This window comes from Leptodactylus fuscus, chromosome 5 (assembly GCF_031893055.1).
Source record: "Leptodactylus fuscus isolate aLepFus1 chromosome 5, aLepFus1.hap2, whole genome shotgun sequence".
NCBI classification, from domain to species: Eukaryota; Metazoa; Chordata; class Amphibia; order Anura; family Leptodactylidae; genus Leptodactylus; species Leptodactylus fuscus.
The window spans coordinates 190,081,411-190,095,238 of NC_134269.1; the positions used below are offsets into that span (position 1 = coordinate 190,081,411).

The 13,828-nt window shown below is 43.5% G+C and overlaps 1 protein-coding gene across 1 annotated transcript in view; it reads left to right on the forward strand.

Moving 5' to 3' along the window:
• The first annotated feature begins 2,964 nt into the window (after positions 1–2,964).
• The window catches only part of BMAL2 (basic helix-loop-helix ARNT like 2), a 32,885-nt gene continuing 22,021 nt past the window's right edge, over positions 2,965–13,828 (forward strand). Inside the window, exon 1 of the mRNA XM_075274814.1 lies at positions 2,965–3,081. Within this exon, the coding sequence (XP_075130915.1) occupies positions 3,045–3,081 (37 nt within the window). The 5' untranslated portion in view covers positions 2,965–3,044. The remainder of the gene's footprint in view (positions 3,082–13,828) is intronic.

A 13,828-nucleotide genomic window follows, 5' to 3' on the forward strand; every position in this document is an offset into this window, starting at 1 on the left:
CTCCAGAATACACCCTTAAAGACACTTATTGTCTCTCTGATTCATTCTCGCCTTGACTACTGTAACTCCTTACTAATCGGTCTTCCCCTCACTAAACTCTCCCCTCTACAATCTATTCTGAATGCAGCGGCCAGGCTCATCTATCAGGCTAGACGCTATAGCGATGCCTCTGGTCTGTGCCAGTCGTTACATTGGCTGCCTATTCATTATAGAATAAAATATAAACTTATCACACTCATCCACAAGGCTCTCCATAATGCCGCACCTCCCTACATTTCCTCCCTCATCTCTATCACCCAACCCGTGCTCTCCATTCACTCAATGACCTAACACTTACATCCTCTATTATCAGAACCTCCCACACTCGTATACAAGACTTCTCCCGAGCTGCACCACTTCTCTGGAATGCTCTACCCCGGACAATCAGATTAACTCCCAATTTCTAGTTTCAAACCCAAACTAAAGACGCATCTTTTCAGACAGGCCTATCACAATTCCTCATGTAAATCTTTCCGTAACGTAATTAGAATCCCTAAAATGAACCCTCCTCTGTCCCGCTTTGTATAATGACGGTAACTGCTATTACAGAATTGTCTGACCACTATATATATGAATTTTGTTATGAAGGTGTCCGTTAAAAACCCCCCAAAAATGGGGGACATTAGTGGACACTAATTCACACTTGTGCCCCTGTCCAGTGTTTGCCATGCTGATGGGTTTCCGCCCTCCACCAGCGGTCACCTTTACAGACCCATTCAAGTGAATGGGTTTTAAAACTTACCGCCGTGTTTCCGTTCCCAGCGGAATAGCAAACACTGGACAAGGACGCAAGTGTGAACGCCCCTTTACTGATGTTAATGTGTTTGTTTTTTTAACTGTTCCACTTAATGGATCAATTTAAAAAAAAATAGACACACTAGCATTATGTCCTTTTTTTTCTTTTTATACTGTCTTTTTTTTTTTTTTGTTTCTGCTTTCTGGGCATGTGCAGAAAAAACGGACACAAAATAACAGACTGTAACACAGACTTCAATGTTAAAAAAAAATAACGGACACTTGCTGTCCGTTTTTTTTTAAGGAACAGAAAAGTCCTGCATGTAGAATTTTTTTTTGTCCGCTGGGAAAAAAAACCATACTTCTGACAGATTGGGTGTAAACGGACACAAGTTAAATTCCCATTGAAATTAATGGAAATTTTAACGGATTTCTGACGGTTTAGCTAGTGTCTGTTGCTAAAATCTTGTAACGGACAATAGCCACGGACACTGCTGACAGTCACCAACGGTAATGTGAACACCCCCTTAGTTGGCGCTATATAAATAAAATGTATTATTCCTAGAGCAGACCCCTAAACTAATACAGACCCCAGAACTGAACCCCAAACTTATACAAACCCCAGACCGGACCACTAAACTAATACAGACCCCAGGCTAGACGTGTAAACTAATACAGAAAACAAGAACTGAGCCCCAAAACTTATAGGTCAGGGTCCCACAGGACGTAAACACTGTGATTTGTCCGCAGCAGAGACAATGCGGGAAAAATCACGGCGTTGTACAGTGCAGGCAAAGTGGATGGGATTCATGCGAATCCCATCCCCATTTTGTGGAAAAGATCGCAGCGCGGACACACAGCGATTTACAAAGCCGTTGCGGCTTTGCAAATCGCAGCATGTCAATTATATCTACGGAAACGCCGGCGGCTTTCCTCTAGATATATTGTTAAGTGAAAGTCTGCAGAGGAAAACTCTGAACTTTCTCTTAAAAGCGCTGCGGAAAGAACCGCAATGCATTCACACCGTGGTTCTTTCCGCAGCGCTTTATTGCTGCGATTACAGCCCGTGGGGCTTTAGCCATACAAACCCCAGACCAGACCTCTAAACTAATACAGACCCCCAGACGAGACCCCTAAACTAATACAGACCCCAGACCAGACCCCTAAACTAATACAGACCCCCAGACGAGACCCCTAAACTAATACAGACCCCCAGACGAGACCCCTAAACTAATACAGACCCCAGACCAGACCCCTAAACTAATACAGACCCCCAGACGAGACCCCTAAACTAATACAGACCCCCAGACCAGACCCCTAAACTAATACAGACCCCCAGACCAGACCCCTAAACTAATACAGACCCCAGACCAGACCCCTAAACTAATACAGACCCCCAGACGAGACCCCTAAACTAATACAGACCCCGGACCAGACCCCTAAACTAATACAGACCCCCAGACGAGACCCCTAAACTAATACAGACCCCTAAAGTAATACAGACCCCAGACCAGACCCCTAAACTAATACAGACCCCAGACCAGACCCCTAAACTAATACAGACCCCCAGACGAGACCCCTAAACTAATACAGACCCCCAGACGAGACCCCTAAACTAATACAGACCCCCAGACGAGACCCCTAAACTAATACAGACCCCCAGACGAGACCCCTAAACTAATACAGACCCCTAAAGTAATACAGACCCCAGACCAGACCCCTAAACTAATACAGACCCCCAGACCAGACCCCTAAACTAATAAGTTCCGTGCACCAGCCCCAAACTACTACAGACACCAAACCAGACCTCTAAACTAGAGACCCTGAACCAATATTGACACCCTAAATTGCTAAAGACTTCACACCTAGCTCCCTACACTAATACAGACCCTAGACCTCCAGCCCTGAGTAGATCCCTTCATCTAACGTTAAGGGGTTGCCCTTATTCACCAGGTTCCATCTTTCTCATCTCTTGTAGGCAGCTCCTGATTGGCTGAGACCTCCGCTCTTTGCCATGTGACCGGCCCCCGATGAGCAGCCCCTCTCATGCCCTGCGAATTTATTGCTAAGCATCGCCGTTACCTTGGAGACGCTCGGCTCCGCCTCCCAAAACTCTCGCGGTTTTTTCCACTAACCAATAACTTATGTACGTCGTGTTGTGGGCGGGGCAGAGTTGACAGGAAAGGGCGTGGCCTGTCGGAGGGCTCAGCAGTCGGAGCCGGCTCCGGCCAGGAGTGCGGGTTCCTCAATGCAGGCTGTTGGGGAGAATCATGTCCGTCAACGGGGGGGACGGGGAGGAGCTGCCGGGTAAGTGTCCGGGGGGCAGCGGACGTATAGTCTCCGTATACAGTGTATCGTATATAGTAATGTACAGAAAGCTATAGTGTTATACAGGAGTATACGGCAATCTGTATACATAAATCTATACTAGTAATAAACAGCACAGAACATGAGTATACAGCCATCTGTAGTAGTATATAGATGAATATACAGTAGAGTACATAGTTATACAGCAATCTATGGTAGTATACAGGAGAACACAGCCATCTATAGTAGTATGCAGCATTGTACAGTAGTATACAGCAGCCTATAGTAGTATACGGAACTGTACATGAGTATACAGCAGCCTATAGTAGTATACAGAACTGTACATGAGTATACAGCAGCCTATAGTAGTATACAGAACTGTACATGAGTATATAGCAGCCTATAGTAGTATACAGAACTGTACATGAGTATACAGCAGCCTATAGTAGTATACAGAACTGTACATGAGTATACAGCAGTGTACATGAGTATACCATGCTGAGTAGTATTATTCATTTATATATATAGTAGTCTAAAGCTGTATACAGAAGCATACATCTCTCTGTAGTAGTGTATATATAGTGTATATATGTATACACCTTCATGATGTTTCCACAGCGCTACTACATCTAAACAGCTGTTGAGCTCATTATACGTTATACATGTTACAGACACAACACACTCAGCTCTGCTACATCTCATGGTGTTGTGCAGGTGAATGTATTACAGGTGCAGCCAGAAATGGCGCCTTGTAGCTCTGTACTATAACAGTGTAATGTGAATCGTGCTGTATATGGAACTATCCAGTATAATCGTCCCTGTAGTGCACCATGTCTGTATTCTATCTCTATAGCACCTCTGTATGGATATATACTGATCCTCTATATATTTCTTGTGACACAGTGTATAAACTTATATGATATATACTGTTTCTCTATATACTCTGCGTGACACTGTATTTAGATGTGTATGATATATATACTGCTCCTCTATATAACCCTAATGACACTTTATATAGATGTGTATGATATATACTGCTCCTCTATATACTCCTAGTTACACTGTATATAGATATGTATGATACACTGCTCCTCTATATACTCTTAGTTACACTGTATATAAATGTGTATGGTATATACTGCGCCTCTAAACGCTGTTACTCTGTATATAGATATGTATGATATATACTGCTCCTCTATATACTCCTAGTTACACTGTATATAAATGTGTATGATATATACTGCTTCTCTATATACTCCTAGTTACTCTGTATATAGATATGTATGATATACACTATACTGCTCCTCTATATACTCCTAGTTACACTGTATATACAGTAAATGTGTATGATATATACTGCTCCTCTATATACTCCTAGTTACACTCTATATAGATATGTATGATATACACTATACTGCTCCTCTATATACTCCTAGTTACACTGTATATAGATATGTATGATACACTGCTCCTCTATATACTCTTAGTTACACTGTATATAAATGTGTATGGTATATACTGCGCCTCTAAACGCTGTTACTCTGTATATAGATATGTATGATATATACTGCTCCTCTATATACTCCTAGTTACACTGTATATAAATGTGTATGATATATACTGCTTCTCTATATACTCCTAGTTACTCTGTATATAGATATGTATGATATACACTATACTGCTCCTCTATATACTCCTAGTTACTCTGTATATAGATATGTATGATATATACTGCTCCTCTATATATTCCTAGTTACTCTGTATATAGATATGTATGATATATACTGCTCCTCTATATATTCCTAGTTACTCTGTATATAGATATGTATGATATATACTGCTCCTCTATATACTCCTAGTCACACTGTATATAAATGTGTATGATATATACTGCTCCTCTATATACTCCTAGTTACTCTGTATATAGATATGTATGATATATACTGCTCCTCTATATACTCCTAGTCACACTGTATATAAATGTGTATGATATATACTGCTCCTCTATATACTCCTAGTTACTCTGTATATAGATATGTATGATATATACTGCTCCTCTATATACTCCTAGTCACACTGTATATAAATGTGTATGATATATACTGCTCCTCTATATACTCCTAGTTACTCTGTATATAGATATGTATGATATATACTGCTCCTCTATATACTCCTAGTCACACTGTATATAAATGTGTATGATATATACTGCTCCTCTATATACTCCTAGTTACTCTGTATATAGATATGTATGATATATACTGCTCCTCTATATACTCCTAGTTACACTCTATATAAATGTGTATGATATATACTGCTCCTCTATATACTCCTAGTTACACTCTATATAAATGTGTATGATATATACTGCTCCTCTATATACTCCTAGTTACACTCTATATAAATGTGTATGATATATACTGCTCCTCTATATACTCCTAGTTACACTCTATATAAATGTGTATGATATATACTGCTCCTCTATATACTCCTAGTTACACTCTATATAAATGTGTATGATATATACTGCTCCTCTAAATACTCTTAGTTTCTCGGTATATAGTTGTGAATAATATATACTGCTCCTCTATATACTCTGTTGCTGTGGTTCGGGTTCTCTCATGTATCCTTAGTCATTGACTAATTGCTATCGGTTGAGGTGATATTTGTGAGTCACATGACCTGCAGCAATAATTAATGAAGCCATCATATTACACAGTATTACTGGCTGGACCGGTTGGTGTGTAAATCCTGGAGATGCTCCTCACGTGTGCAGTAGACGCTGGGTAAAAATAACATACAGTTGGCATTACAGTAACTGGCCCATCGGGGGCGGTACTCAGCTCCTTATACCTTGAATGTACAGTATGTCACAGACAGAGGACAGGCAACACTGAGCTGGTACTTTTTGCAGCTGAGGGTTTGTTACTATTGTATCCAGGCTAGACGGTCTCTTTTAAAAAGACCTTTCACCACATCCACCAGTGCTTTCTATCCTTAAAGGGATCCTATCACTCAGACACAATTTTTTCTAGGTACCACATCGGAATAGCCTTAAGAATGGCTATTAGTCTCCTACGTTTCGTCATCTTCTCTGCGCCGCCGTTCGCCTACAATCCCGGTTTCTCTCGGTATGCAAATTAGCTCTCTCACAGCACTGGGGGCGGGCCACATTGCTCAAACAGCACTGGGGGCATCCCCAATGCTGCGAGAGAACTCTTTCCAGCACCGCCTCCATCTTCGTCAGCAGCGGCCTCTTCTTCCGGCGGTGGTTTGTAACTTCTAGGCCTCGGGCAGAGCAGACTGCGCATGCCCACAGGCCACAATACTGTGCAAGCAGCCATTTTCTCGTGGCCTGTGGGCATGCGCAGTCTGTTCTGCCTGAGGCCTAGAAGTTACAAACCACCGTCGGAAGAAGAGGCTGAAGAGGACGCTGCTGACGAAGATGGATGTGGCGCTGGAGAGAGTTCTCTTGCAGTACAGGGGATGCCCCCAGTGCTGCGAGACATCTAATTTACATACCGAGAGAAACCGGGATTGTAGGCGAACGGCGGCATGGAGAAGACGATGAAAGGTAGGAGACGAAAAGCCTTTCTTAAAGAGGACCTTTCACCACTTTTGGGCACATGCAGTGTTGTATACTGCCAGAAAGCCGACAGTGCGCTGAGTTCAGCGCACTGTCGGCTTTCCCGATCTGTGCCCGGTGTAAAGAGCTTACGGTGCCGGTACCGTAGTGCTCTATGGTCAGAAGGGCGTTTCTGACCATTAGCCAGAGACATCCTTCTGCCTCGCGGCGCCAATCGCGCTGTACTGTGGAGCGGGGAGGAACTCCCCCCTCCCGCTCCTGGTAATGCTTGTCTATGGACGAGTACTGCGAGCAGAGGGAGGGGGGCGTTCCTCCCCGCTCCACAGTACAGCGCGATTGGCGCCGCGAGGCAGAAGGATGTCTCTGGCTAATGGTCAGAAACGCCCTTCTGACCATAGAGCACTACGGTACCGGCACCGTAAGCTCTTTACACCGGGCACAGATCGGGAAAGCCGACAGTGCGCTGAACTCAGCGCACTGTCGGCTTTCTGGCAGTATATAACACTGCATGTGCCCAAAAGTGGTGAAAGGTCCTCTTTAAGGCTATTCCGGCGTGGTACCTAGAAAAAATTGTGTCTGAGAGATAGGATCCCTTTAAATAGCCACTGATTCTGACACAGTGGGAATTTTTCTCTCTAGCCCCCACCATTCCCTGGCAATCACTGCTGTTAGTTTTGGTGCCTGATATGTAACTAGACTCTCTAATGTCCAGTGGGTGGTGTCTGACAGGAGCAGGAAAATGTGTGAGTGACTCTATCCGCCTCTGATTGGAGCTCTGAGCCGCGCCCCCTTCCTGCCTGACACCACCCACTGGACATTAGAGAGTCTAGATGCATATCCGGCACCAAAACTAACAGCATTGATTCCTCGGGTATGGTGTGGGCTAGAGAAAAAAATTCAGCTGCTCTGGAATGTCTTCCTGACAGCAATCAGAAGGTTGGATAAATAAAGTTCTCCAGATTTCTTAAAGACTTTGTATTCCTGTTTCTAAGATTCTTGCTTGCTGTTGGTGAATGCGAACCTTCCTGATCCATGCCAATTATGTTTCACAGCTGCGGGTTTGTTACACCTCTATCCGGTATAGACTGTCTTCTGTGAGCTAAAGCCACAAATCTCTGCTGGTTCTGATAGTTTGTTACAATGTATCAGTGCAGGTCAGCTTTTTTAGGCCTGGTTCACATCTACGTTCCATTTAGGAAGTTCACTTGCGGACCCCCAGAACTGAATGCCGAATGCATTGACAAACGGTGAGCACTGAGGGCACACGGACCCCATAGAGTATAATGTTTTAGGGTGATATCTCTGCTTGCTGTCAGCAACCCTGCACAGACCTCATTCTTGTCACAGCTGAGGGTCTGTCACTAGTCTCAATCCTGTGTGAGGTGCCAACATGAACAGCACAGAACATGGGCGTCCTGATCTTTCTACCCACACCGATACAGCGTAACAAACTATCAGGATGGCAGATGAGACGAGTGTACCAGACCCTCAGCTGTGACAAGTGTGAACAGGATTATCAGCATCTTCCAGTCATTGACAGCAGACGGAGATCCTGAAACTGATGAGAGAATCTAGTAGAAGCATCTGCCATCGCCTTCCCTGGCACATGGGCACGGCTCCTTCACACCTGTGCGCCTGGCCATGAGGATCCAGGCTATTCCGGGGATTGATAAGATCAGGTGACGGCACATAACCTGTTCACATTTAGCAGTAATTCTTTTCCCCCCACAATACACAGGGTGAGAACATTTGCTGATAGGCTATTGTTCCCTGATGTCGGCCTCTCCTGGCCGGGGCTTACAGGACTTTTCTATGCCGTGTATTAAACCCTTCCCCTTAATCTGGTCTTTGTCACTTCCTCAAAAATTTCCAAATCTGGCTGCGTTTCGAGCTCTTGTGTAAGTGTTGCACTGTGATGAAATGGTGTTTGCCAGGTGTATAAGTAGACGCGCCCAGTGGATGGGTACGACGATATGCTGTCCTTATGGCCCCCTACATGTAATCGCTGGCCCCCAAACCTTACTGCATGATATGTAACCTTATATACGTTTCCTACTGCCATGTGTCAGTCTATACTGTAGTGCTCAAATTATATTCATCCAGGTAATAGGCGCTTCAGACTCAACAGAGATATGGGAGCCTTATAAAATGAAGAAGCAAGCTGTTTATAAGACGCTGAATTGTAGACCGTGAATGTATACCAGCAGCACAGAGTATTTTATCAGAAATGGACTGAGAGTTGTACAAAGTGTCCCTGCGACACAGAGTGTTACAGGAGAGGAGTGTTCTGATATTGGGGGAGGTTACATGGTGGAAGCAGCAGGGTCTCCAGCAGCGCAGAGGATTACAGCAGGGGAGAATGCTGATGTTTGGAGAGGTTGTTTGCTGAGTATTATATAGTGTAAGGAGAATGGTCCACAGCAGTGCAGAGGATTTTAGGAGAGGAGTATGCTGATCTTGAAGCTCTCAGACTGAGTGTCCAAATAGTGGATGGAGAAGGGTTTCCAGCAGCACAGAGTGTTTCAGGGCAGGAGTGTGTATTGATTTTATGGGAGGTCATAGGTTCAGTGCTTTATAGGAGAAAGAGCATTTGAGTCTGCCAGCAGCACAAAGTATTTTAGGGCAGCTGAGCGGTGATCAAGTGAGAGGTTATGTCCTATAGAGCAAGGCTTCCAGCAGCACCGAGTATTTCAGGAGAGAAGCGTAATAGTCTATGAACCTCCCCCTCAAGATCGAGAGTTTTATAGTAGGAGCAAGGTCTCCCAGTGGCACAGAGGGTTTCAGGGGAGGAGAGTGGTAATCTCATTAGATGCCATACTGCAAGAAGCAAGGTTTCCAGCAGCACAGAGTATAGGGTTTTATAGGGCTAATAGGATGATGGGTTGTATTGTAGAAGCACAGAGTATTTCAGGAGAAAAGTGTAATGTCCTTATGAGAGTTGCATTATGTAGGATGTAAAGTCCTCTTGCAGCACACAGTATTTCAGGAGAGACGTGTGACTGTCTCAGCTCTACTGCTCCAGAACGCACAGGGCGGATTCTCTGTGGTTGAAGCGGGAAGTGGATGAGGTGCCGGTTTTGCAGGATTGATGCGATCAGTCAGGATGGTCTGTGACTAACCAGTTGTATCATGTCGTAGTCAATGTGATGTCTGTACTATGCATTCTTCACAGCGCCCCCTGGGGGTGTTTGTGGGGGTACTGTGTACCCACTCACAGCAACGTTTTTGTCTCTGGTGGGAGCGATTAAATAATCAGACAAGTCCTTAAAGGGGCAGTAACACTAAGGGCAGTGGGCTTTCTCCATGTTGACTTAATAGTGATGAACTTCCTAAAATAGAATAAAAGGGACAGAATTCTGGATTTTTTCCCTACACTGGTAACAGTTGATGCCAACTAATAACAACCTGTGCAATGTTCATACAGGTTGTCATCTAGCTGTCCACACATCTTTCATTGTGTCAGTCTTCACTGTGATTCTGGCATTCTATGTATGAACCAGAAGCTAGGGCTGCAATGCCACTTATAACCTGTGGACAAGTGTGGCGCTGTTTATGAAAATAAAAATATCCATTAAAGAAAAAAAAACAAAAACAAATCCTGCTGATTTCTATCGGATATGTTTGTCTCTTGTCCTCTGCAGCCCCTGCAGTCATCCTTCCTTGTTTCTGCAGGTAACATTATGCAGGGACATGACTGCTCTGTAACGCTGCCAGCAACGACAAGGAAGCGCGGGCATGTCCTGAAGACAAAACATGTAGTGTCGTCTTCACAGGCCGTCTTAATACTTCCTCACGTCTCTGGAGAAGTAGGTCAGGGTGTGGTGCTCACAAGGAGGCATTGTGTGGGGATCGATCACCCGCTGAGTGTGTGCGCCAGCCGCCCGCCTATACGAATGAGGCCTTTATTGGAGACAAATGATTGCGGTTTATTGTCATGTCCCAGTGTTACAGCAAATGTGCAAAGTTTTTTTTTTCCATAAATTGATCCAATACATCTCTTTCTGATATATGGCTCCAAATCCTCTATATAGACATCAAATTCTTATTTTTCTTTTTTTTTTTTTTTTTTTTTTACCTGCAGCCACCATTAGAGGGCGCTCATTGTGGACTGATTCTACATTGATCTCCATAATAACACAGTATGCATTAAGCTCCTGAGCTCCTTCTAGTGGTGAAAGGAGGCAAGAAGTATTTTATTCCATAAAAATGGAGCTGTGATTACTATAAAAACATAGAAATTAGTTGGCACAGAATGTTAAATGGATGATCCCTTTAAGGCTGTGGGGTATGATGGGAGTTGTTGTTGTGAAAGCTGAACTCTAGGCTAATGCCCATCACGATTCTTCCCATAACGCTTTTCATGGCAAGTTCAGAGTTTTCCTCTCCTCACTTTCTGCTTCCATTATACCTATAGGGAAACCACCAGCATTTCCGTAGGTATAATTGACATGACGCGACTTCCAAAACCGCGACGGACACTTTTCTCAAAAGTTCAAAGGAGGTTGGAAAATGGAGCTTTTATGGTGTTAAATTGCTAGGTGCCAAAAAAAGTGCCGTTTTATTCTCCACCGCGGGGGTGTCAAAAATTATTGCATTACAGCCCTCACACTAGATGGCGCCAATGCTGCCCTAAATAGTCTCCCGGAGGTAGGTTAAATTCACACAGCAGAGTTTGGATCTGCCACAAATTGTTGTTCACGTGACTGGTCCTTACACTGATTTGGCCCCTTAGGGGCTAGTTCAGTGCACTGCATAGGCATCCCATCGCAGCCGCCATGACGGAATGTGTACATGCGGAACTCCATGTGAACTAGCCCTTAGTGTAAGAGGTTAATCAGTGAGCAAAATTGCAGCAGAAAGCCAGAATCTGAGGCAGAAAAATTCCTCCCCAAAATCTACCATGGCAACCCAGCCTTACTGGAACAAAAGCTTGTCATGTGGACCCCCGGCCCTTCTACAGAGCAGCAATGACCCTGATCGTGTTTATAATGAATTGTATATTATTATTTATGTCATGGCGCAGGGTCAGCAGAAACCGGAACCAAAAAGTGCAGGTGCAGAGGCCCGGTCACAATACTGCCGGCACCCATTGAAGTTAATGGGATCTGTTTTGAAGCTCCTCGCTCTGACATGTATTTACGTGTCTAAATGAGTGGCGCATTACTCAGTGGGAACAGAGCCTAAGACAGAACGGAACACACGTCAATGATGTAAGCCTTATTGTGGTGCAGTGGAAATCTTTGTAGGTTATAGATTTTCTTTTATTTTTTTCTCCGTGCTAAAATTCTAAATCTAGCGATAACTTTTTGGTTACAAAAATATATTATTAAAATAATAAATTCTATTTAAAAAAAAAAAATGGAAGAAAAGCTGTGCCCGAGATCCCGTCATAACCAGAGGTCAGAGAGAATTTTTTTAAATTCAGTTTTAGTTTATTCGGCGTGGTCATTTTAATTTTTTTTTCCACTGTACTGATAGGACTTTGCAAACACAAGCATGTGACATTGTTCGATCTCCAGAGCAACTGATTGTTTTCCTGCATTGCTCTGTAACTTACCATATGGCAAATTTTTATATTATTTATGGAGCGATGTCCCCCCCCCCCCCCCATAGGGAAATTCATTTAATACTTTTCTTGATGTGTTTTATCTAAAAATAAAAAAACTCATTTGGAAATATATGGTTTTCTTTTATTTTATAATTGTAAGATTTCTATTTCTAAATTTGAATAACTTTATCTGTTCTTTCATTTTACATTTGCGTAAAAACCAAAAAATAATTTTATTTATTTTTCTAATTATGGTCTCCCCCCCACCTCTTACAGAGAAGTGTTTAGGAAACCATCTAAAATAAAACAACGGATTGAGAGCGTAGCTCAATTGGCAAAAAAAAATTGGGAAAGTACAAAAAAAAAAATTAAAAAATTCCACACGGACAAACTGCGGCCTGGAATCACAGGAACGCTGCGTAAAATGGGCCTAAATACTATACATTTTTCATACCCGTTTTGCACCTGAGGGGCGTTTGGTTTCACTGATCCCTCTTATATTTCAGTGAGAGATTTGGTAAAAATAGGACATTTTCTAGGTTTTGACTTTTGGTGAAAAATGAACGTCAAAAAACCTGTAATGTGAACAGCTCCACTTGACATACAGGGAATTAAAAAAAAATAAAAAAAAATAAAAGAAGTCGTGATTGTAGGCTAAAGATTACTTGTTATTGGATGGGACTGAGATTACCCTGAGCCTAGCAATATAGGGGGTCATGCTTCTGTTTTAGGGGACCCAAACCTGGCGACTGTACCGATCCCCTGTTGCTCCCATTCTGACCCCTTTTAAGTGCACCCATAATCCATGTATATGATGGAAGATTGCCATGTTGACTTGACGTACCTTGCGTGAATCTTTTTCACGTGGCCACAAAATGGCCGCCTCGGCCCTATGAGTCAGATCCAACGTAAAATTTAATTCGGGAGCTTTAGATTAAATAACGAGTGACGCGAGGATTAAAATTATAGCTAATAATTACCCCGGGCCTGCGACTAACCTCATATTAATTAGTAGATAATTACCACCCTCATCAGTGCCGACTGTACACACTACACATAAATACTTCATCACCGTGCAGTGATCTCACATCTCCTGTCTGAACACGTGCCTTATCTGTGTTTTATAGCCTGTCAAAGGAGGGGGGGCTTTTCTTGGCAGTGGTCTTTCCATAACCCCCAGTGGCATAACTAGGAATGGTGGGGCCACGTGACGAACCTTTGACATGTCCCGTCCCCCCCCCGACTGACGCCTGCCATAGACCCCGACCGACCCAATTCCCCCCCCTTCCCACACACACACATTCCTGCGCTCTCTTCCTGGCCTCTGCACAAAGTATTATTTCCCTAGTGGCCCCTGCACACACTATTATGCCCCACTGTAGACACCCATTAACAGTTATTATACTGTGTATAATAATCGGAGACCGATAGGGGATACAAACATAAAAAACAATGTTACTTGCCTATCCCCGGCTCCCCTGCAGTCTTCGGTGGTGTCTGCCTTCATTAATGACGTCCGGGACGTCACATGACTGGGCCCGGAGCGTGGAAAGGTAAGTAACATGTTTACACCTTTACCTCCCCTGGACCTCCGATCATTATACTTGGTATAA